Source organism: Rhinolophus ferrumequinum, chromosome 20, assembly GCF_004115265.2.
Source record: "Rhinolophus ferrumequinum isolate MPI-CBG mRhiFer1 chromosome 20, mRhiFer1_v1.p, whole genome shotgun sequence".
Classification (NCBI taxonomy): domain Eukaryota; kingdom Metazoa; phylum Chordata; class Mammalia; order Chiroptera; family Rhinolophidae; genus Rhinolophus; species Rhinolophus ferrumequinum.
Window position 1 is genome coordinate 28,660,160 of NC_046303.1, and position 26,450 is coordinate 28,686,609.

Consider the following 26,450-nt stretch of genomic DNA (forward strand, 5'->3'; position numbering starts at 1 on the left):
TCTGACTCACGGGGGTGCCAGAGTCAGTCACCCTGCCTGGCGTGGCCTCGCTTTCTCCCCTTCTAAACGGGGTGTGTCCTACCTGTTGACATCTAATTCTCTTCACGGTTTAGTTTCTCAATTTCCTGAAAAAGCTGTTTTATTTCCTCACTAACTTTTAAGATTTTGGAGTCAGAGTTGATTAGCTTTTTGGCACAATCACCAGAAGAGAAAGTATTTGTATATTTATTAATGTTGTAAATGTATAATACAATGTGTAGATCAGTTTGTTCACAGTGAAATAGCTTAGTCATTATGAAAGTCGTGCATAAAATAGCTCTTTACATTTTGTTTCCAGCAGTTATCCCTGGGACTTACAGGATCGATACGCTCAGGATAAGTCAGTCGTAAATAAGATGCAGCAGAAGTATTGGGAGACAAAGCAGGCCTTTATTAAGGCCACAGGGAAGAAGGAAGATGAACACGTCGTGGCCTCCGATGCAGACCTGGATGCCAAGCTGGAGGTGAGCGTTCTGCGCCCCGCCGTCGTCACCTTGCTGGGGTCGTGGTCCCAGAGTGGACTCACCTGGGCTAGCCGACGTGTGCTTTAGGTTCGAAAACATATTGCAAATAACTAGTTTAGGAGGAAAATCAAAGGTCAGATCAGTTCAATCCCAGCCTGTTTTTGAAAGACCTACAAATTCTCATGTAACCACCTGTATGCCTCAGTTAATTTGTTTTTCAAGCACTGAGTTGAGATGCCTAGCATGTGGTAAATTCTCAGTAAATGTTTGTTGATAAATATTAATGTAATTAAACAACCACCATTAGGGTCAGGTACATGTTTGCATTTGAAAAAAGGAAAAGGAATGACAGCGGAAGATCCTGGAAAGTAGAGTCTAGTAAGCTTGGTGTCTAAGCAGATGTTTAGTTACACTAGTGAATAGAACAGTAAGTTGAATTCATATCTGGTTGATGCTCAAACACTAACATAACTGGTAGAATGTCATCTAACTCTCCATCTTGCTGAACATTCTCCAATAGTTGAGATTATAACTGAAAAAGCACGCTTATGACTTCTGTGAATGACAGGGCTCTGACAGGAATAGTATGTTACATGACCTTATAAGAATTCAAAATGATCCCCCGATTTAATATATATGCTAAAATTAATGAGCTGAACATTGCATGGGACTGAAACAGAAAGCTCAGGATTTCAAAAAGCTTTCCAAGAAGGGTGGCCAGGATGGTGGAAACCGGGGTTATACTGGAACAGAGAGGTTTAACGGGAGATGGGGAGCTGTCGATTGTATAGAAAGGGCCATCACGAGGAAGAGGGATAATTCATTCTGTGCATCTGAGCGTAGAACGAGACCCAGGGCCGCCGTTCATAGTACTCATCTCTCCTGGAATATCTCAAGTGTTCATTTGTTTGCCTGTCCTCCCTCCACTCGGAGGTCACATTCCCTGTGAGCCTTTTTCACCATCGTACCCTCCGCCAGTCACACAGTACACACTCAGGTAGTATTGCTGAACTAATGTACACGTTCATGTAATAAATATTAGTTCCCAACCTTTTCCCCTGTCATTGGAATTGTTCAGATAGAAGCTGAGTTTGACAGGGCTGTTCTAATGGACGTGGCTGCCCGGGGAAAAGGAGAACCGGGAGGTTTCTACTCTGAGTTAGTCTTCTAAATACACTCACAATGATTATAAGTCACATATACTTCGCACATCTTATAGTTTTACTTTTTCTGAACACCCTAGTAAATACAAGCGTTGCTCAAAAAGGACTTGAATGTGTTAGTTATTAGTACATTAAACGTAATACAGTAATTTTATATTTATATTTAGATTCTGGCTGCAGCCTTTCGACTGAATCAACTATATTTAATCAAAATAGTCGCTATTCTAAGCAGGTAGTGTTGAAAGTACTTAGCTGTGACTAATAATTTTACATATGATAGAGGTTTCTGTTCAGAAATGTTAATACTGATGTTGATGTTTATAGAGAGAGTGGGCTCCCTCGATAAAATATATGAAAAGGCTGTGCAAACCCTTTTGATGTGTTCTCACACTGCCCTCCACAGAGGGCAAGACTCTAAAACAAGAACTTGTATTCTGCTGGCACAGAAAGCTGCATGCCAAGCTACAATAATGGCCAGATTCTATTATAATCTGTTGGGACATTAATGTATAAATATTACACTAAGTTTAAGTATTTGTCAAAATTGCTTGTTAATAAATTCATTTTCTCAAAAACAGCTCTTAAGTACAAGAACAGGCAAAAATAACCTATGATAACAGAAGTCTTTTAGTGGGTGCCATAGCCGAGGAGACTGACTAGATGGTGGAAATGTTTCTTATTTTGGGTCTGGTTACAAGAGTGTATACAGTTGTCATACTAACACAACTGAACACTCCAGAGGTGTGCATTTTATTGCATTTAATTTATACCGCAGTTTTTAAAAAAAGTAAACAGTGACAACAGAGCAGCTCCTGAACATACCTTTTGAATTTCCTTGCTTCCATCTTTGAGAATTACTATGTGCTGGCGGCTTGCAACCCAGAATACTGATATCAAGGATTTGTTAAGGAACAGAATCATACTGCTGATTTTGTTTTGTTTTATGGTAAAGGGTTTTTGTTTTGTGTTCTTTTCTCAGTAGGTAGAGGATGCAGTATAACGAAATGAGATTTAGTAAAATTTAGATTCTTCATGTCCACGTTTTATCATATTAAACATTCCTGGGAATAGTTTTTAATCTTTTAAGTATGTATGTATGCATCCATTTTTATTTGATAATTGGGTCATATTTAATATGAAGGGGATCATTGGTTTTGAGTCAAACAGTAGAAATGCTTTATCATACCAGGACATAATTACTACATCACCATGGCTGGCAAAGTAGGAGAGGGGTAAGGAAAGGATTGCCCTGCCTCATTGGGTGGATCTTCAGAGGCAGAATTTTGTCTTCCAGGTTTTCTAATTTATACCAGTGTCAAGTATCTGTTCTATCTTCCCTTGAGCTGTCTCGGTTTCTGAAGCAAAGACTAGGACTACCATGAGTTAAAAGCTAGTTAGATTCTTCTCAGTATCTCCCACCTGCTTTTCCCATAAGTTCCTCTTTTATGGCTATAGCATGCATTAGGCTTTTTCTCTGGGTATTTCGTGGCATCATTGGGAAGATAAGGAGTGATGGGCTGCTGGGTAAACTCCATTTTACAGATGTCTTCTACACAGACATAGCATTCACATGATTGATTTTTGTTTGCTGTTCATAGAGTTGTTGAAGCAAGCCATAAAATACATTAGGATCACAAAATAAGCTAATGTCATGTTTTAAATATTATGCTTAATTGACAGATCCTCCATTAAAAAAAAAAACACAGCAAGTGGTAAAAGAAATAAATTAGATTATGAATGAATATGGAGTCTCTGGTTTACCAAGTCCTCTAAATGGGCCCTTCACTTAGGATTTCTGTTTTTCAGTTATTTCAATTGTCTGGAGGAAATCATTGTTTGGCAGATCTTAATTTAAATCTCAGAGATGATGAATTTCAATAAATACAGAACAGTAGAAGCATATTTAAAGGCTTTGTCACAGTTTCTGTGCACACCACGTAACACCAAGCACACTTAGGCAGGTGACCTTGTTCATGGGCTAATCAAACACTGTGGTTATGTTCAATGTCATTATTTGTTATTTCACCGCTGTCTCCGTCATTTAGCAATTTGTTTGTATTTTTATTACAGCTGTTTCACTCGATTCAGAGAACCTGTTTGGACTTGTCTAAAGCAATTGTGCTCTATCAAAAGAGAATATGTTGTAAGTATGCCATAAGTATGAATATTGATCCGATAGATAGGAAGAAATAGGATATTTTGCCTTATGATATGATTGCATGTGTTTAGGAAGTAAGACAAGGAAACTACTAGTTAAAACTGTCTTTGCTCTTTACCTGGTGGAAGGAGGGTCTTTAATAATTTTATCAGAAATCCTTTACAGGAGTTTTCTGTTTATCTTTCAATGCAAGTACCATTGCAGAAGAATTTTGTATTGAGTTTCCCATGGATAAGTACATACCATTTATTTTCCTAACTAGAAAAAATTTTCTGTTTTCTATCTCGGGATTTTTAAATTTGGGTGTTTTTTTTTTTATTTGATTGTCCTGGCTCTCTTATATCCAATTTTGTTCCTTTTAAAATGATCATATGGAGACAGAAGGCACACACAGTTAATTCATTGACTATATGTTGTTGACAACACTCCTTCATCAACATTTTTATGTTGGATATTGGGTTATTAGGGAACAAGATTTTCCTCTGGTCATCCTGTCACAAAGTCATTACTAACAAAGTTATCTCTGAAATGCTGAATATGAAGTTGTATGTTAGTACGTTTTTAAATTTCCATTTGTAGGCGATCTAATAGTACAGTTTATATATTTCTGAGACTAAAATACGGGAAGTTTTTCTGTTTCTGGCTCCTGCCAAACATCTTTCCAAAAATCACAAATTAACAGTTGGTAATTTTCCTTCATTACTCATCTTTTATTAAGACTATTTTTGGGGAACTACAAAATCCTAGGACTCAGAGGCAGAATTTTATAAATTACCTATGTTACTATTTTCTAAGTGTTTGAGCTAAGACTGCTCCTGGGCTGTAACTCCATAGTCTTGAGCTATGAGGAAAGGAACATGCATGACACACACACCCCTGTCATTTCTCTGTCTTATATCCTGTCAGTGTCAAATGCTGGTCCATTTTGTCACCTAAGTAGCTTTCAAATTCTCCTTCCTCTCCTTATCTTCACTGCCACTACATTAGTTCAGGTCACCACCATTACTCTCTTGATTTGCTGTGTCAGTTTCCTCACTGATCTCCCTGCCTCCACTTATGCCTCCTCCAGTCCATTGTCTCCACTGAGAGACAGCAATCAGGTCACTTTCCCAGAGCTCCCAGCGGTCACAGCTGGGACAGTTTGAGCAGCATAATAAGTAATCATAGTATTGGATTATAACCCATAAAGTTAAACAAATATCCATAAAGTCTACATAGAAATAAACAAACCGAGAATAAGAGACAACTCTTCCTGAGACAATCACTCCAATGAATAAATATAGAAAGAATAGACAGAACTGCAAAATCACCATGAGGCAAACACCACAGTAGGAACTGTGGCAGGTAAGATTCACTGAAAGATGTTACAATTTGTGAATGGAAGTTTGAGGAGAAACTGGTTATCTGCATAGTCTCACGTTTTACCCCCTCCCAAATTTTTAATAATTACAAAAGGAAAAAACAAATCATAATTTTATGGTAGAGAACCCCGGAAAACAGCATCTGAAAAAGCAATAGAGGTGAACATCACCAGGGTAATGTGTGTTGATATGTAGCCCAGATGCCAGGCACTAAGACGGGTGCTTCCCCTCTGTTTCCCTCCCCCAAATATGTAACCCCAGTCTAATCATGAGAAATCAGACAAACATACATTGACGGACATTCTAAAAATACCTGACCATTACTTTTAAAAGGTGTCAAGTTCACGAAAGACAAGAGAGACTGAGTAACTGTCACAGATTGAAGCAAACTCAGGAGACTTGATAGCTGAATGCAATATGGGGTCCTGGATTGGATCCTGGAACATAAAAAGGGCACTAATGGGAAAACCGGTAAAATTCAAATAAGGTGGTGGTTTAGTTAAGAGTACTGTACCAATGTGAATTGCCTAGTTGTGATAATTGTGCCATGGTTACGAAAGATGCTAACATTAGGGGAAACTGATGGAGGGTAAACAGCAATTCTGTAGTCCATTTACAGTGTTTCTATAAGCCTAAAGTTATTTCAAAATTAAAAGTTTTTAAAAATGTACGTTGGCTCATACTGCTCCTCTGCTGAATAGCCTCCAATAGCACTTCCAGCAAGATCTAAACTTCCATTCCTTGGCTTATGAGTTTCCTACGTGTTCAGGCCCAGCTCACCCCTCCAGCCACTTTGCCCTCACCCAGTGTGACCCGAGGCCTTTTGCTGTTTCCTCTATCTCTAGTGTCCCTGCTCTAATCATCTCAAGAATGTCCCCTTCTTGTCATTCAGAGCTCAGATTCATAGTCACCTATTATAGTCACCGGAGATGCCTTGCCTAACCACCAGCCCAAAACAGCTACTAATCTGTCTTACTCTCCCCTCTGGTTTTTTGGCGGGGTAGGGTGAGTTTGTGATACGTATTTTTTTTAATTTTCGATCTCCTGCAGTTTGAACGTAAGCTTCATTTGAACAGGACCTTGTGTGTCTCATTCATCTCTATATTCCCAGTTGGCAAGGGCAGTGCCTACTACATATTGCTGAGTGAATTAATGCTGCCGAGCTAATTGGTTTTATAGTTCTTCAGTTGCCTTTTTAGGGCACATCTGAAAATCTAATCAGCAACTAAATATGAATAGGTTTTTCTTTGTCTCTGAATTTCTAAGCCCCAGGTAAGTGAAAACTTCTAAGTGAAAACTTTTGATTTACCTGTTACCTTAGAAGAATTGTAAATGTCTATAAATTAATTTCAGTAGTTGAATTTTAAAATTGCCATTACGGGATGAACATCTCTTCTCGGAAAATGGTGGTCATCACTAAGTAATCCAACCTGGAGCCTGATGGGGCTCAAACTGTTTTCATCACCCTCTGAGCGGCACTGCCGATTAATCAGAGTCTATATCTTAAAATGAAACCTGTTTACCACCCCAAGTTTAATCCTCAAGAGCATCACGTAACCAAAAATGATTTTTCAAATGCTTCAACCTACTTAGGTTTATTTAGGAAAGGGCGCAGTTTCACTCTTTCCTACCATGCGATCATTCAGGTTCCATGAAGTGGTTTCTTCCTAGCCTTAAGCTAACTGTGTTCATTTGTATGTGACTCGAGGCTTCAAGGTAAGAAGGAAAAAAAAGGTGACTGTCACCTCATGCTGTTATGAACCAAAATGTGAAATTGCTCTCCATAGGGAAAGATTCACTGTGGAACTGAGTGAATCCCATATGAACGGAGAGGAGAAGGAATGAACGGTATTACAAAACAACAAAACTTCTTATAATTATAGGAATTTTTTTAAAGCTACATAGAACCACGGCATAAATACCAGATAAGCATTTAAAGTGAAATAAAGTGTACAGGGATAACAAGGCAAAAATGATAGTTAATTCAATTTCACAAGCATTTACCTGGGGAATCCATAGTTTGCATGAGGTCCCTGTCCTGACAAAGTTTACAGTCTCAAGAGAAATAGACCCAGGCCCACCCATAAACACTCTAATACGAGGTGCCGAGACGGGGTTGCTGTGGTGGAGAAATAGGGATAACTACTTCACAGAGGAAGTAGCTTTTGAGCTGAACTTGGACCAATGAACTTAATTTTGAGAGACAGAAGAGGAAGGAGGGTAATCAGTCATTTATCTCTCAGGAAGGATGGATTCTAAAAGTCTTTTCTCCTCTGGAATGTGTAGAATGAACCACAGTCACAAATTAATAAGGAATGAGTAGAGAGTTTAATCTTCACTCTTGGGTTAGTGGTTCCTGGCTAACATTCTACAGCTATTATTGGAGAGGTTGTGTCAGGAATCGGGTGCATTCTCAAAGAAGTCTGGATGGTTTGTGAAAACAGACAGGAATCTTAGTAGCATTTCAAAAGCATTCTTAGAGACAAATGATGTATAAATGCCTCAATACAGAAATGTGCAGTAAGAGTAGTATTCAAAGTATGTCCATAGTAAAAATTCTGTGTTTCGAGAAAAAAAACATTCTAGGAAGCTCAGTGTCATTCCTTCCTCAGCTGTTGGTGGATGTGTATTTGGGACCAGTGCCTGCATAACAGCTCACTGTTCATTGGGTGGAGGCACTGGGGTTGATAAAATCAGTCTCCACTATAGGGAAAGATAGTGTTTTGCCAATATAAATAATGATGCATGATTATCTTTGTATATACATCTTTGTGCCAATTTTACTTCTTTAGGGTGTACTTATAGAAGTGCAATGTCAAAAGAGACACAATTCTGTGATTTCTTATATTTACCGCCAAATCAATCTTAGAAAGCTTGTACCAGTCACCATCTCACCAATAGTACCATCTGAGGTTGTCTTTAAAAATAAGGACCAATATATACCAATACTGAATCATTATGTTGTATACCTGAAACTCATATAATGTATGTCAATTATGCACCAATTTAAAAAAAAAGCCTAGATTAGGCATAACCAATTCAGATTTGGCTTCAGCTCTGCATTTTAAAAACCCAAGTCATCAACCTGATTACCCACCCACTCTCATCCCCCTAGCCCCACCTCCAACCAAAAACTTAATATCATGGATAAGGTATTTGATCTGCTTTACAATCAAGTAGAATGTAACTCAGAAAGCAAAGATCAAAAGTCAGCAAGACAGAATAACAGGAGGAAACTGGCCCTACATTATAGACAGCCACAAAAGATTCCCACAGTCGTACCCGACAAACTCAACGTTTTTATTTCAGTTCGAAGCAGCACATTATCGACTCACTTTTCAGTACAGAGGTCATTTTCTGGTTCTGATTACAGGGCACCAAACACATTGACAGATGTACTCAAGTGAATTTGATCTCTCGTTTTGTAAATGGAAGAACAGCATGAAAGTTAAATGGAGGGGGTGGGGAGCTTACCTTGTAGCCTGTCACTTGGATTTAATTTCATCTGGTCTTTGACTCTAGAAGAGAGAGGACCTTGTGATTTGTCCCTTTCCTTCTCTCTGTAATAAAAATGCTCATTGTTCATGGCTCTTTTTGGTCTTTTCTTCACCAGTTTTGTCTCAAGAAGAAAACGAACTGGGAAAATTTCTCCGATCCCAAGGCTTCCAAGATAAAACCAGAGCAGGAAAAATGATGCAAGCGACAGGGAAAGCCCTCTGCTTTTCTTCCCAGCAAAGGTGTGTGGCCTTCCTTGGGGCTCTATTTGGGGGATCCACTGAGAATCTGGGACCCACTCACTCATTAATTGCCCAGTGTTCTTTAAAAGCCTCTTGCCTGAGACTAAGGAACTATTCTGTTCTCAGTTGTTCGTCTGTTTGTGTTTACTCTCTGATTAAGACAACAGGTATGATTTTCCCCCTCCCTATTAAAAATTAAAAACTTTTTTTTTCCATATTTCTTTTGGTCTATAGGGGGCGCTTTACACCCAGTTACTGAGTGCTGTGTTAGGCATCTAGCTGACCTTCAGCATTGCTCAGAGCAATCAGTCTCATCCCCTTCCAGCAGCTGATTAAAGCAGGAGCCTAATGAGACCAGGTGGAAGCGTTCCTTCTCTGCTCTCGGTGGACCAATTAACTTTAGAGAGGTGATGTTCAAGACGCCCTGAACCATTCTGCTCAGACCCTGGATAGCCATGTCAGCAGCCTGACCTGGGAATGTGTTAGAAATGCAAAATCTAGGCCCCAGTCCCAAAACTGCTGAATCCCAGCCTGCGTTTTAACGAGCCTCCCAGTTGATTTCAATGCACATTCAAGTTTGAGAAGCTCTGGTGCAGAGAAAACTGTGATAGGTCACTGACTTCTTTTTTTAACACTAGGATGACTCACTTTTATGGTAAATGTAGAATAAGCAGAAGCCCCTGCATATAGTTGTACTTTGTGTCTGAGAAATTGACACTCCTCTCCTTCTCCTTCCCCAGGGACTATCAAGCTTTCAAAAATGTCACTCACTAATATGAGGCAGGATTATACCTAAATAAGGTTTATTGGTGGTTTCCAAAAATATTCAGGCTACAAAAATTTTGCTTAGATTGTCCAATATGTTTTTCTGTTAATTTCTTCTTACTGCTTTCTCTTTATGGGTCAAGAGCAGACCATCGGCCTATTACACAAGTATTCTTATGAAACTCAAGAAAACTGGAGTAGAAAAGAGACCAACCGTGTCAGTGTTTCAGTGGTCCCACTCTTGGGCATTTTGGTTCTTCCTAATGGCATTTGGACCCTTACCTTGTGGGCAATGCCAACTTTCCTAGATGAATGAAACCATTTCTAATAGTTCTCTACCCCAGTTTTCCAAGAAAAGTATTTCTTTATAATCTTGAATTGCACCTTTTAATATTTTAATATTATTGAAATAATATTAAATATAAAATATTATTTAAATAATTATTTAATATTATTTTAATAATATTTTAATATTATTTTTAACTGTTTTTCCTTATAAAAGTAATACACACCCATTCTAGAAAAATTTAAAAACAGAGATAAACCAAAAGGAGAAAATTAAAAAAAAAAAAAAACGAAAATTTTACAAATAGAGATGACCCACTTTTAACCCCTGGGTACTTTCTATGCTTATACACTTTCCCCAGCCTCATAAGGATAATTGAGTCTTGAAAATTTTTTCATAAATTCTCATATGTTAAACATATAATTATCACTTATTTCAGTGGGAAAAAATCTTAGACCTGTATGTGAAAATGAACATCCCTTTATGGGAAACAAAGCCAAATCCCTGGACACAGTCACTACAAGAGTTATCATTACTGTTCGCATGATTATTTTATTCTACTAATATGCCTATCCAGGTGATACCCTTTCATACTTGTTTAACAAGTTATCTCACAAAGAATGTATATGATACCTTAAGTTTATAAAAATCTAATCTTTGGATACAGGCAAAAACAGTAAAATAAATCAACAAATACAATGCAAATGATACTTGAAAGTATCACTGTATAAACTAGCAAACTGCCCCATATCCATAATTCAATGCAACTTGGACAACTTTACAGTTTGAACTGTGGCCTCCTATAAGATGGCTCTGGTTTCATGGCACTCAGCTGCTCACCAAGCACATGAAACCCAGACCAGTCCTTCTAAATCTGAAGAAAGTAGGAGGATTACATAAAACTCTCAGATCTTGAATGGACATATTGGGATATGCCAGAATATATTTTAACATAAACAGCATCATACCATACAGTTTTTGTGTAGGATCACATACTGTTTATTTAGCAAGTTGATTTTCCTGATCAAATAGCACTAACACCGTTTTATGTCCACATATGCATTTTTTCTTAAACATCCATAACATAGTATTCCATTATCGGGTGTGCCATGATACATTTAACCCAAGCCCTTCTGTCCACCTCTTGGGTCACTTCCACCTTTTCCTACCAAAGAACAGATGTCTTTGGAGTAGACCTTTAGTCATTTTATTAATTATTCCCATTGGGTAGAGTTTCATGAATGAAAACATGGAGCAGTCTTTCACTGAAGCTTGATGGTTCTGGTTATTGAATTTTTCCTTGGTCTAGACTCAGTCCCTGGTACCACAAGTAAAGAGGTTGTCACCTGAGTTTATACGAAGCAAGTTACGGGGTGGGGCGGTGTGGGGGGTGGGGAAGAGGTGATTTTGTATGCCTTTTTCTTTTCTTCAGTATCTTATATCTGTCATCACGTTATTACATCTTCAAAGGTTTCTGTCCAACTTTACAGCAGTCAAGAAATGGAGAATGTTTTATTCAAAAAACGCAGCCAGTTTAGGAAAAGTGGTGAAGTCCAAAAGAAGGGAAAAAGGTGTCTAGAAATGAACAGGTTTCTTAGGGGGACAGCTGAGGACGGTTTCTCCCTTTAAATAGAACTCTTCAGTTTTATAAACCTTCACACCAGCATTAGTTTTACTGACTGATTTGCTAGTCAACTGCTCATTCAATTTGATGAACAATGAGTATTAAATTTAATCCAGTGGTGCTAAAGCACAGGCTTACTTTATAGCACATCAATATGTCTTTGAAAGCAACCTGCGACACCTAGGTAGGATGATGTCAGCAAACGTTTTTTTAGAGAACTGCTGAATAGTTAAAAACAGTGCTTTGTAGACAAAAGGAAAACTAAAGAAAATAGTAAAAGGGATATTTTTCTTAAACAATTTATCGCTATATCTATAATCTTATACTGCTATACACATATGCAAGGGATTGCCGATGTTGATGGAAAGAGCTGATTTCGCTAACATCATTGTTCCTTTCACCTAGAATAGTTTGCACTTAAATTGAAATGTAAATATTCTTTTGTTTTTTTCATCTTTTCCCCGTAACTTCACGGAAACGACTATATTATAAGAGTGTAATTCATCTGACGTTACTCGTTTGGGGTAAGAAGGTGGAAGAAGCAGTATTCCACCCTCCCCCGCACCCATAGATATTGTATCCAAAGTTTGATGTGTTTCAAACATTTTTTTCTGAATCAATGAGGGTATGTCATGGCCAATGTTATAATTATTTTATACCCACTTCGTTATATATGTTCACTTCTGTTGTAGTATCCTTAAGTTTTGGTGTTTTAAGTGAGGATCGAATCACATAACCTGAGAATGCCTAACATAGTAAATCCTCAGTTACATGCACATTTCCCGCTTCCTGGACCATTTACAAGCGCTTCTGTTTGTGCTTCGTTCTCTGACTATGGCCGCAAGCAGCAGATGCCCAGGACTTTGGAGACGAATCCACAATGGCCTAGCCAGGGAGACCCTAGTCATACACGTGTCCAGCCCTCCTCAAAGGGCCAGGCTTCCGAGGAGCAGAAGGCAGGTAGTGGCCAAGAGTAAACCTGGGGAATGTTGAGGCTTGACCTTCCTCCATTAACACAGCATTGTTACTCCTTACTTCAAAGGAGTTCTCTTTGCCCAGGCACGAGGCCACCCTCAATAATACGACGGAAATACTTTCCAATAGTACAGTTAAGTAACAGTAACCTAAGGGGTTAGTACCTGGGTAATCATCTCTGGTTGACTCATCAGTTCACATACATTTCGGTTATAATCCATCAGACATTTCTGCAGCATCGTCTGTATTCCAGGCACTGCACTAGGCTCATGAGTTTGTGATGGGTAAACTGTCAAGGCTTCAAATTGCTGGCCCTCTTAGTTTCAAGATTGTGGCTTTATCCTCTGATCTAGGTTGGCCTTGCGAAATCCTCTGTGTCGATTTCACCAAGAAGTGGAGACTTTTCGACATCGGGCCATCTCGGACACTTGGCTGACGGTGAACCGCATGGAGCAGTGCCGGACTGAATACAGAGGGGCTTTATTATGGATGAAGGACGTGTCACAGGAGCTTGATCCAGACCTCTACAAGCAAATGGAGAAATTCAGGAAGGTAGGAGATTTTTATGAGGGTTACCAAAATGGGTACCTGCTGGAAGGGAATGAGGTGTGATTTGAATCCCTCTAGTGAAGAAGACATAACTCAGAAGCACCAAGGATGCAATTAATCACGGCTGGTGTCTTTTTATGTGACAGAATACCAATTAATGTGATATATAATTCTCTAAGGATAAGAGCAAAGAGACAGCTGGAAATTGCTGGAACTTCGTAACTGGTTCTAATTGAAGTCAGATTTTCATACAGTGTGCACTTTTTGTAAGGTTGTCACTTTAAATGCTTTTTCATGCATAACTAAAAATCAAGATTAGATAAAATGAAACTGGAAGGTGAGAACAACAGACTATTGGGGAAATCTTTAAATCACTAATGGATATTAGAATTAATAAAATAATAATGTTCCTTTGTTTTGTGAAGTTGTTCAGAAGCAGTGGGAATTAAATACGGTGGCATTGACTCCATTTTTTAATAGACTTCTTCAGAAATTTGTCTGAGGCAAATATATAGCTGAGAATATGGGTATGCTCCTAAATTTCTCTGAAATAACTGGCGAGCAGCAGAAGAACAATGTTCCCTTGGTTTTGAAAATTATCTTGTGTCCGTTTAGCCGTTTAGAAATGTAGTCATACAAGGATACGTCTTACCACTAGGTGGCAGTAATACACTGAGTATTTATGAAAATGCGGCGAGATTTTGTATACATACAATCTTGGTAGTTCTTTGTTTGGTCGACTTGAATATATTTCAGGGTGTGAAAGAAAAAAAAATCAAGCAAATGTTAGGCTTGACATCATACTGTGTCAACTGTCTTATTACTCATTTAAAGTGATCCATTGATACACTACCGACAATCCCTAGATTTCTTTTTAAGTACATCCTTATGGAGCTGTGCATGGGAAGACCCAATGGTACCCAGGAAGTTAGCTATGTAGGATGTGTTGGATGTGTGGGATGAGGGATGTGGGGAAGGGAGAAAAGGAAGGACCTTCTATTGCTTAAGAATAGGTTCACTGACTCTTGACCTAGATATTACATTGATACACATTCTTTTAAAAGTCAAGTTGTATTCTGGTTTGTAATTTAGAATTCCTCTCTATGAAAGCAGTCAGAGTCCATTTTATTTCTGATCATGGATGACCTTAATGTGCTAGCAGCATCTAACTTCTCGGTACAGCAGGCTCCTGATCTCACGGAAAATCAGAACTGAAAAGTCCTTGAAAGATGAGCTAGCAAATAGTGGAACTCACTCTTTCTATCAAAGAGAAAAATCAGGGCCCCAAAATAGTAAATAAAACTTTTCAAGGGTTGAAGCTAGAGGCTGGCAAGCCCAGGCTTTCCTGACTTTCTTATCAGGCCAGTAATTTGGTTTATCTTTGACACTTTATTTGGGAGTTGGAGGAGGACAGAATGGAAAGGAGAGGTTAAAAAAAGAAAAAGGGAGGAAAACCATTATTGGCAGGGTGTAGTGCCAGTTACTTTATATCTGCTACATCCTTTAAGCCTCATAATAACCAAGACAGATTTCATTTTATAGGTAAAGAAAATGATACCTATTTTAAGTGACTAACCCAAGGTCAGACAGGGAATCCTAGCATAATTTTTATCCTATGCATAATTTTTTTATGCATAATTTTTTATGCAGGAAAAAAGGAAATTGAAAAGGTCATTTTCACAGTATTGCCTCTCCTGTGATTTAGTCATTCAATAAACATTATTTATTGAGCACCTTCTATGTGCCAGATAATAAAAGTAAACATATGATGATTCTGGAAGGCAGGAGAATTTCACGTGGAATTGTGTTTATTTGGTTTTGTTTTGGAGAATGGTTACTAGCTGTGTAAGGGTGAAATAAAAACCAAGCCCTTCGTCATTTGGTTTGAATGTTGAAACATTACCCACTCTTTAGTGTCATCAATTTGTTGTTTTTGGAAAATATGGTTTAAAAAAATTCTTTGCCATGCAGAAGTAGCTGAAGCGATGCCTTACTCCACAGTCCCATGTGTGCTGGATTTAATTTAATTGCAAAATATGGTGTACTTAGAAGTTAGGGAAATAATTGTTTTTAAAACGTCAAATGCAAGTATGTATTTGATGAGGTTGGATTCTCCATGAAGTCAGGGACTAGACTGGTTCTCTCTACTGCCACAACTCCAGGGCCAACCCAGCACCTGTCCCCAAGTTAGCATTCATATTGATGGCCAGATGCCAGCCACCGAGTTTGAAGTGCCAGAAGCATGTTTTCTCAACCTTCTAGAACATTCCCACCACATGCAACTGACCTTATGATGTTTTGGAAATTGACATACATGATTTTGCAGGTGAGAAGTAGCATTATTAATTTGTGGCTTGCTGCCCTCTTTGGAATGAATTTAAATTGTGGAGTTAGCCGTTGGCTTGGAGTTCATAACTTGAAATTTAACTTTGAGCGAGCTTTAGTGTTTTGTTCCAGTTAGGATTCCATTTTAAACAGTTCTCCATGGACCTCTCAGGAAAGTGTTACTGAAACACATTTCTGAGTCCCTCTGCGTGTGCAGTCCAGCTGCACGGGTCTCCCCAGAGTCACTGTGGGATGGGGAATTTCAGTCTCCTCACAGTCGCCTCCTGCCACCGTGACATTTTACCTGATGAATCCCGAACTAAAGCAGTATCTTGCTGTCAATTCCGTTGTCTGAGTTCACACTTTCTGAGGAGACAAAATTCTAATTCATTCCTTACAAATGTGCTCCCCCGATTTCAATCTTCAGGATGCATTAATTCACTTATTCCCTCACTCAACCAATGATATTGAAGGCCCCACTGCGTGCCGAGCCATGGGTGGAAGGATGCAGTAGTGAATAAACAGACATGATCACTCTCTTCCTGTTGCATGTAGTCACTAGGGGATAGAGCAAGTAAGCACGATGCGGTATGATAAACCGTTGTCTGAGGTGGCACGTGCTGCCACACCTAGGAGGGGCTGCCCAGAGGAAGTGGCATCTAAACCAGATTCGAAGGATAAGGGGAAGGAGCTGGGTGGAGGAAGTAGGGACAGCAGAGCAGGGTTCCAGGCTGAGGAAGCCGCTTAGACACAGGCCTTTGGGTGAAAGCAACAGGGCACTTCTACGGACCTACAAGGTCCTTACAGCCAGAGCACAGAAGGCACAGTGGTGTGGGAATGGCGGTGCCCAGACCCTGGGTGCTGGAAAGGGAAGCAGAGCTGAACCAGAAGGGACACCTCCCAGAGAGCTGAGGGGGATGGAAGGATGTTGAGAAAGGGAGAGACATGATTCAATTTGGATTCTCACTAGCTCACTCAGATTTTAATATAGAGAAGGGATTGGAAGGACCCAAGCCCTGATTCTGGGAGAGCAGCTAGTCGGAGGCTTCTTTGTGAACCCAGACAAGACATGAGGTGCCCATGGAATGAGGAGGGCGATAAACCAGAGAAATGTACTGTTCTGACCTATCCCAGACTCTGTAATAGTACCACTTAAATTACAGAGCTCTTCCTTCATTTTAGAAATGAACAAAGTATAAAATAAATACATACATACATACATACATACATACATACATACATAGCAAGATCAAGTGTACTTTCACCTCCAGCTAAGATTTTTTCATAGTGTTTTCCAAATGGTAATAAACTTTTCAAACAACACATAGTGAGCATGACCAAAATGATGGATGAAAAACTTAAAATTTAAACAAAGCAAATAATCTGTTTCCATCCTGGCATCCCTTGAAGCATATAGGCCAGATGACAGCTCTCAGCAGTCACATTAATAAGCATTTATTAAGTGCCTGTATTTGGGGGTGGAAATATAAAGAGGTGGAAAGGCTTGATCCCAAGCCTCAAGAAGGACCCTGCTAGTCATCTGTTCCTTGTCAAAATTACCGTGATAAACAAGACACCTGGAGAGTGTGGCCATATGTAGCTATTCTCCTAAAGACCAGATAATAGGAAATGGTGGATGAATTTAAATGGGCAGAGCTAGGCGGTTATATGCAGTGGGAAGCCCCCTCCTGACAGTGTGATTCACCCCCGGAGGGAAGACTACACCGTCAAGTATTTTATGAGCAGTTACAACGTGTGATATATGTGCTCTTTGATGGCAGAGGGAGAGGGTGTAATTTAAAAATAGAAGTCAGCTTCTTGTAGCAGATTACATCAGCTTAAGTTGTGAGCTCACAGAAGAGCTTTTGCAGCCGAATGCCCTTGAGAGAGTCCTCCTGTGGTCAATTAAGTGTCTTGTTTTTCTTGAAAGTCAGAAATGGGACGGAGGGTAATTATTCTAAATGGAATAAAAGCTGTGTGAGGTGTAAGAAAATAGTTCTGAATCCTCTGAAGAGAGAATATGGAAATGTATATGTGAGCATGTGTATGAGCTGGAGAGCTTATAGATGGGAAGTGGTATTTTAACGAGGGCCCTTTATTAAATGGCTTAATGAAATCCTGCAGCAGTTGTCTAGTGTTTCATCACTGTAATTCACAAAGGTACCTACAAGGTAGGAAATGTGAGTGATACACACTGGTATTTTCAGGCTCATATCTATTTAAAATAGTGTCAGATTTTGGAGAGCTCTGTTAATTCAATTCACTAAAGTCATATTATTAAAGAGTATGTTACTATGAGAAGGTTTGTTGACAACTGGTGGTGGCTTACTAGGTGGGGCTTTATTTGGGTCGTCAGTCAGTGATGTCCTTGTGTCCTAACTGAAGGTTTGGGTCTGTAGATCTTGGTCAAGGACTAGTAAACAGCAATATTGACATGAGAGGGTTTTTTTTCCTGTGGACAAAGACTTGGGTTAATTAATTTGACAGCATCATTAATTACTGCTGAAATCATTGGTCTTTGTCAGAGGTTGGGCTCTTTTAGCAATTGAGGGCAGGTCCCATGAGAGCTGGAGACGCCAAGTAATAATGCAGGAGTATCACCACTCAGCCATTTCCCCGTTCTGTGACAAAGGCCTTTCCTTTTTGCCTGGGCCTTCTGGCTTTTTTTGTTTAAACTGGTGTCCTGCTTTGGTTCAATGCCAAGGGCAGGGCTGAGACCTCTCCACACATTGTGTTGAGTGAGTGTGGAGAATTTCAGGTTTGGGTCCGTACAGTGGACCAACACTGTCTGTTTAAGCAGTACCTTGGCTGTCAGGGCTTAATTCATACATAAAAGGGGAGACGGTCTTGACCCGTTATCTCCCTTGTCTCCTCCAGTTCTAAAATTCTAGGCATTGGATTAAGTTCTTTGATGAGGTGAAAGTTCCTTTTGTAAAGCTAACACACTATTGTATCTGTTTCATAACCCTCCATTTTCGTTTGTGGGGTTTTGGTGTGTGCTTGTCGTTTGTTTTGTTTTGGTTGTTTAACTAGGGCGCCTGCATTGTGTGGTGCCCAAGAAGATTGGATCTAGCTGCTAAACCCCACCCTTGGGTTGCTGTGTCTTTGTAATACCTAAATGCCATAGGAAAAACATGCCATTTTCACATGGCACAACTGGAAAGGGAACAAATAATTACACCCTTGCTTTCATTTCTGAATTTCATGAGAGGCCGTTGAGCTTTGTGTGTCTTCATTGATTTCCCCTGCTGAACTTGGTGAATAGCAAAAACTAATTTCAGGATTAAGCCAAAACCATTTGGAATAGCGTGCATGACAGAGATTAACTCGCAGAACGGATGGCTGGCTGGCTGCTGCTCCTGGTTGGAAAGAGAGAAGAGGAAAGCACATGACCTGAGTTAGGATGGCTCTGCATTCTGTTCCCAGCTCTGCCTGCAGCAGCCATGACAGCTTGGATGGGTCTACAAGTGTATGGCAATGTTCTCATCCACTAACGGGACGTAGGTACTAGGTGATCACCAAGCTGTCTTCCAGCTGTAGCATTGTTATTACTCTTCCGTTAAATCATTAAGCTCTAACAGTATTAAGCTCCGCTCTATAGAGAAGTGGAGACTGGAGCAGGGCTAATATGTCCTTTTGTCAGTGTAGTGTTTTCCTCCCACATCAAATAAGTTATGGTCTTGCTGGGTCAGCCTGGTCTTGCTGCTGCTACGCTAATATTAGACTTTGGAAAAGAACGTTTCACTCATAATTATTGGATAGAGAAGACTTCGGTGTCTACAAACTGATAATATTTATCTCTTATTTAGATATTAATACTTCGGCAGGAGTCAGAAACCTGTCACCCACGTGCTAGCCACCAGTGTTTGTAAATAAAGTTGTTGTTTTTTTATTGGAACACAACCATACCCATTCATTTACTTATGTCTGTGGCTGCTCTCGTGATACCATGGCAGAATTGAGTACTTATGACAAGAAACTGTTGTGGTCCACAAGCCAAAAAATATTTGCTTTTTGTCCCGTTACAGAAAAGAGTTTGCTAACCCCTGATTTATAGGCACCTCTAGTACATGTGGAGGTTAAGAAGTTTGGGGAATTTAAAAATTTTTAATTATGGGAAAACAAACAAAATAATATTTACCATCTTAACCGTTTTTAAGTGTCCAGTTCAGTAGCAAGTATATTCACATTGTTGTTTGCATCTTGCTCTACTGAAACTGTAATACACATTAAACAACCACTCCCCATTACCCCTTCCCCAGCTGCCAGTAACCCCACTCTACTTTCTGTTTTTATGAATTTGACTACTTTAGATACTTCACATCAGTGGAATCATGCAGTATTTGTCTTTTTGTGACTATATTATTTCATTTTGCATAATACCTTCAAGTTTCATCCATGTTGTAGCACGTAGCAGGATTTCCTTCCTTTTTAAGGCTAAGTAGTATTCCATTGTGTGTGTACACATACACACACACACACACACACACACACACACACACACCACATTTTATTTATCCATTTATTCATTGGTAGACACATTTGGGTTGCTTCCACCTCTTGGCGCTTATAAGTGGTGTTTCTATGAACATGGTGTGCAAATAACTCTTCAAGACCCTCTGTTGAACCCCAAATACAAAATAATCAAACATAATATGCATCTTATAAATGTTTGTATTACTGAGTGAAATTTAATCCTGCCATTGAATAAAAATGAGACTCGGGCTTTGCAGGCAAGGAGTCATTTGATTTTATTATATACTAATTCATAATTTATATTATCCAATTTCTGTAAGAATAGTAAACATTAGTACAGTTTTTAAAAATAAACATATAATATTGTAAAAGCTAATGTGTCAGCTTAAAATAGATTTTTTTCTTTCCTGGGGTGGGTAGAGAAGTCCGTTTTTCTCTTAAGAGAAATACCGAATGTTTGCATGTAGCTTTTCTCTAATTGTTTGAGGGAAAGCTTGCTTAATTCTCAAGTTTCAGAGTGGATTCTGGACAAAAGTGAGTTGTCAAAGTGTGAACTGATCCGGCCCAAGATACTTTTCCTTTTGCCAGATTGTCTTGCTTTTCTTCTGAAGACTTCTGTGTACTGGATGTCATAGGTAAGCCAGGTGTCTAGAATTCCATGGGTGATAATGCACAAAACTTACTGGGTTTACTGAGTAGAACCATCAGGTTCCAGATTAAAGTGCTGCCATCCAGTGAGCCCATCTCATAACAAGGGCTCCTCAGTGCCCCAGCAGCTAGAATCTGGTGGACAGATTCATTAGTTCCATGTTTCATAATGTTGTGCTTTTGGCTGCACGGTCAGAGGGGGACGGCTGGTGCCCAGAACACCATTCCCGCCGCTCCTCCCCAACAACCACAGACTGTTCCATCTGCCTCTGTCTGCTTTTGGTAGCTGTGGAAGAAGGTGTCATCTTAGATTATGGTTAAATGGAAAATCACTGTGTTTAAGTACTATGATTTACTAGTTACTGTCTTTCTAGTTTTGTCTCCAAGTGTATCATATCTGTATAACCCTCTAGATTACCCTCTTCCTTTTGGTTAACAGCTCAAATACTACCTTTCCCAGCTAGCCCTCTTATTCTCTCATGACAAATTAGTTGTAATTTTTACCATCTTCTAGAATTTAGTATAAAAAGAGACAGGTGCACCCTGGTGGATTAGCCTAGCACTCTCGTTTTTAAATGTTTATACTTTAGGGATCCATTTCACTATTCTATTATTCTTGTTTTTTTAAAACCGGTTTTACCATTTTAAAAATGGTTTACTTAGATATACAAAATAGAATGTGGATTTTATTTAATTTCAAACAGGAGCAATATATCTACCATTTCCTGATGCCAATAGCTTTATAGGACTGTAAGTTACTTTTATTACAGTCAGAAAGAATTTTCTTCAAATACATTCGTCTTTGTAACCAGACTTTTCAGTGGCAGAAACAAATAATGATTTCATGGTTGTCGAAATCGTCACTTTTACATCAGACTGGATTTATAAATTGGCTATGGAGAGTTAATATTTCAGAAAGAAAACTCTAAATCACAATTGCTTTGGAAAAGAAACCTGTGTTCTGTGTTCATTTGTCATCAACAGGAATGTTGAGAGGTTTGAATAGCATTTTAAAAAATTGATTGATTTATTTTTGTGAACCCCCAACAAAGCATTCCTAACAAGATTTATCCAAGCAGTACTGGCCCTGTAATGGAGTCACAGACTAGCATTGGTTTTACAGGTTTCCTGTCTCCCAGTGAAACTCAGAATTGCCTTGTATCTCAAGTAATGAGTCTATCCGTACTTTAGTGTTTGAACTGTCAAAAGAATAACGAGTCGATAGGAAACTGTGATTTTCCATTCACAGTTCTGAGATTTAAAAAAAGATATTTGTTGATTCCTCAGTCTCCAGAGAACTGATATAATCCTAATCTGAGCAGGGAATGAGCCAGTGGAGGCCCTCATGCTACCCAGTTTGTGACCTGGTCACTGGTGGTTTTGTTCACTAAAGCATGCATGATTCTCTGCCACTTTCAACTCACTTCTTTCAAAGAGAGACTTCTCTTTGCCTCCTCTAATGAGTTTTTGGGAAAACCTTAAAACCTTCAGTAGAAAGCAGCTTTAATTATGTGTGCTCCCCTTCTAGCATAAAGTTTTCAGGACAACTCCAGGTATGCTACAATTATGCCAACTGAAAAAATTATGTTTCATAATACAGCAATTATCCCACACTAAATCATTATCCCACCCGAGATAAATGAAACTCATATACAGGAGCCTTAAAATATTAAACTGGACAATTTTACATGAACTTAGGAAACCCTAAAAAGAAGCAGGTCCTTGAAAGGCCATTAGTATAACTTTGAAATGAAATTCCCACATGCATTAATCAGGCTTCTGTTGTTCCCATCAAATGAAATAATGATTTTAGGGCTTGGTAACACTTCACAGTTGATTGGCTCTTTCTATCCAACTACCCATCTATCTGTCCATCCATCTATTTAAATTCACTCCCCAGCTGTGATTCTGAGACAACCATTGTCATTTAGATGCTGATTCCTTACTGTGGTTCTTCTGGTGACTGCTGACATTGGAATAAGTGATACTTCTCAAGATAGATTAATTATATAAACAAATTGAAGGGTTTTTTTTTCTTGCTTTGTTCTTTAAATAGTTTTTTTTTCCTCCCCCCTGAGCTTTTAGAGGTAAGACTCTAAATTCTTACAAGCAAAAACCGTTCATGGGTATTTATTCATGTTCTGAGAGAGGTCCGGGCAGAGAGACTTGGAAAATACCCACATACAGCGAGGAAGAACCATATGAAAAGCCCATAGATTACTGCATGGGAAATAAATGAAGAAATTTCTCAGATAGACAGGGAAGTCGAAAAGAAGCAAGTAGAGTAAAATATAATACATTTGGGATCTTGTTCTCTTTCCATTTTTTCATTCTTAATTTGGGGGGGGAAAGATAGAGGAGAACCTGGCAATAGTAATGGCAGTGGACTGGACATGACAGGGGGATGCCATGAAAGGAGATAAAATAAGCAGAGATGAGAATGAGGTTGGAGTTTTACTGTATGCTTTCTCATACCTTTTAAATTGTGTGCCACGTGCATGGATTATCCTTAAAATAATGTGTGTGTGTGTGTGTGTGTGTGTATGAGGATTAATGAGATTAGAATGAGAATAGATAAAATTTGGTAGAAGGAAAGGGATAATGACAGAAAACTCTTAAATTGACAAAATTAGGGAAATTTTTAAATTTTTGTTTTATTTTTTAACAAAAAGGGAAGTGAGAACACAGGCTTTAGAGGCAAAGATGGGAAGCTAAGTTCTAAAGGTGATGCCATGGGACAGAGAGGCAGAGGAGGTTGGAGGCTGAAGTCATTTTCAAACGCCATCAGCAGGGAGAGCCGTGTGAGGGGTTGAAGTCATTGAGGGAAAAAGGATCAAAAATAACGCCTGAGGAAAAGCCACCAAAGAAGGAAAAAGGAGGAAAATGAAAAGCCTTCACTGTTCTGAGAGAACGGGAATAAACAGAGTTATGCTTTCCTGAAGGGGGAAAAAGGTGAGAAAGTAAGGGGACAACTTTTCCCATTTTCTTCAATTGCGTCCTAGAAGGAACGTGACTATGTTTTGCACCAGTGAGAATGTAGAGAAAGTCCTTTCCCAAAAAGGAATGAAAGAGGCGAGGGCCGTGATTTCAGAGGGAACAGACTCCCCATTTTCCACCCCACACTAGGGCCTTTGAGTTGGGCTGCAGAATCCTATGGGCCAATATTTGATCTTTTAACTTGGAGGTTTTCTGCTGGTTTTACTGACTAGTTCTGTATTCATCATCCACCTCTAGTTCTCATCCATGCTATTTGACAGACTCAGTCAAACTCTTTCCCTGCAGTGTCTCTCTCAACCCTTTTCTCTCAATCTAGCAATTTCATCAGTTCCTAAGTTACATCTTTCAGATTTTACAGACTAAACCAAGAGTATTTATGCTCCTCTGAGCCCTAATTTTGGTCATTAAAATTTGACAAGAAGTAATATCAGTTGTCATAAATCAAACTATGTCCCTTTGGCTTCTTAGTATTTAGTTAGTATGACTTTATTTTTATTGCTCTCAAAAGGGCCTCCAAGTGCTCAAGTTTAAAAAAGACATTGAAATGCACGCAGATTCTAAACCGCATATCTTTTTGTGCACACATTATGGATTGGGCTCCCACTAACAAGTACTCATGTCAAAATCAGTCATGACATAGTTGCTCCCAGGGTTTCTAGAGACTGCCCAGAGTACTCAGGTTTCACTGGAATTTTATCATAGCCACCACAAATCAAGCATTTTAGAATAAAAAGGCTAAAGCATCTTTCATTTGAAAGCTTTCCATATCGTCCTCATCCAGGCTGTGTAGGCGATGCTTCCTCACCCTCCCTCCCGCCCCGAGTTCTGCCAGGAAAAGCCAGTGATTTGTAAATTGAAGCTATGTCAGCGAAAGCTTTTATTGGTACTTATTATCCATCCCTCCGTCTGCTTTTAATTTTAATTCTCTGCTGAAAGAACAAGCTTTGCCTTTAAAAAAAAAATTTTTTTTTTTGCACGTCTTCCACTTTAAAATAAAAAAAAAGCAACAGCTAAAAGTAGTGATGTGACAATGGTTAGGTTTCCTAAGTTAGACTCCCTCTTCCTTACCCTTAGTGTATTTTAGGTTTGCGGCAAAACCTCTTGTATTCAGTATTGACCTACTTGCCCCTCTTCTCTCCTTGGCATGTCCCCACTTTCCCCACCATTCTGCAGTTTTCACTAATAGATTGTGTAAGTAAAGTAGACATGAAGAAACTGATGTTAGGAAAGAAGGTTTTGAAAATCTAATGAAGATTTGGTCAACTTTTTCACTTATTCTTCAATCGAGAAAATAAGAACAATAATATTTTAAGAATAGCATATTTATACAAACATGAGTTGTATAAAAGTCAAAGTACTGCTCTTTGTAAAAATATACATTTTTTCTTCATACAAAAACAGCAGATGTTTAAGCTCCACAATGAACTATATATTATAGGTTCACTTATGCAAGATATTTAATATATTTGATTTTTTTCCCAAGTTAAATATGAGGTCGGACAATTAAGTTTACGAACTCATCCTAGAAAAAATGCTACATACCTCATTGCTGAATATCACTACGGTCACCTTTGCAGTACTCCACTTGGGAAGCTATGCACTGATGCCAGCATCTTCAAAGCAATTTTGGAACTTTTTTTCTGGAATGGCCATCAGAGCTGTCATCGTATTATCCTTCATATCCTGTCATCAAAATGTCTTCCTTTCAATATTTCCTTTATCTTCAGGTAAAGAAGGAAATCATTGGGGACCAGATCAGGTGAGTAGGGAGGGTGTTCCAATACAGTGATTTGTTTACTGGCTAAAAACTCCCTCACAGACAGTGCCGTGTGAGCTGGTGCATTGTCGTGATGCAAGAGCCATGAATTGTTGGCAAAAAGTTCAGGTTGTCTAACCTTTTCATGCAGCCTTTTCAGCACTTCCAAATAGTAAACTTGGTTAACTGTTTGTCCAGTTGGTACAAATTCATAATGAATGATCCCTCTGATATCAAAAAAAGGTGAGCAACATCATTGCAACAAGTTTGCAAACTTAATTGTCAGACCTTGTATGTACATAATGCAGACTATTTCTTATTAAATATTTGTAAAATGCTTTTCAGTTTACAACACTGTTTCATATTCGTTACTTCATTAAGGCCACACAGTAGTTCAGTGGTGGCATGAATGCTGTGTCCCCTTTCACAGCTGTGACGACTGAGGTGCCATGAGTCTGACTGACGTGCCCGTAGCCACATGTATGAGCCAGGATTCGAACCAGTCTTCTGATGGTCAATGTCAATGTTATTCCCACTAACTCTGCCCCGAGTTTCTCCTAATCCAATACATGGATCCGTGTGTAGTGCTAAGTCCCTATGGGAGAAAATGTTTCTATGGTGAGCTACGCATTCAAGTAGAAGCCACATCTTCCAGCACATTCTGTATCCTCTGTGCTCATTTTCTCTGACTGGAAGGGCTCATTTCACTATCCCCCTTAAAGAATATTTGGAATTTATTTTTTCCCTTCTCACCAAGCCAGCCCATCACTCTGTGTGTCCTCTGAACATCTAGTCACATTTCCGTAGTCAGCATTTGGCACGTCTGCAGTTCCACCTTGTCCTGAGTGCCCTTTTGAGGTGAAATGGCTGGTCTCTGGGCCAACTTGGGGTTCTTGGGGTCAGGTGCCTCAATCCTGCAGCAGTATACTTCAAGTTCTGGGCCCCAGGCCTGAATGGATGGTAAAAGGCTCATGACTGGAAAGTAGACGGCACAGAGGCCAGCACCCTGGCCAAGGATCTCGTGCATGTTGACTGGCAGGTTTAAAGCCAGAACATACACTATTGAAGGGTTTTTACCTGTAAGAGAAAAGAGGCTCTACAGTAAATAGGCATGGAAAGATGGCAGG

The 26,450-nt window shown here is 39.2% G+C and overlaps 1 protein-coding gene across 11 annotated transcripts in view; it reads left to right on the forward strand.

Annotated features, from left to right (window-relative positions):
• Positions 1-26,450, forward strand: part of ICA1 (islet cell autoantigen 1) — a 131,121-nt gene that overhangs the window by 20,728 nt on the left and 83,943 nt on the right. For 6 of the 11 annotated variants that reach the window (XM_033088484.1, XM_033088485.1, XM_033088483.1 and 3 more), the window contains 4 exons: positions 338-503; positions 3,737-3,809; positions 8,799-8,922; positions 12,926-13,124. In XM_033088484.1, coding sequence (XP_032944375.1) covers positions 338-503; positions 3,737-3,809; positions 8,799-8,922; positions 12,926-13,124 — 562 coding nt within the window. The remainder of the gene's footprint in view (positions 1-337; positions 504-3,736; positions 3,810-8,798; positions 8,923-12,925; positions 13,125-26,450) is intronic. The other 5 variants (XM_033088490.1, XM_033088491.1, XM_033088487.1 and 2 more) reach the window with 1 other exon arrangement.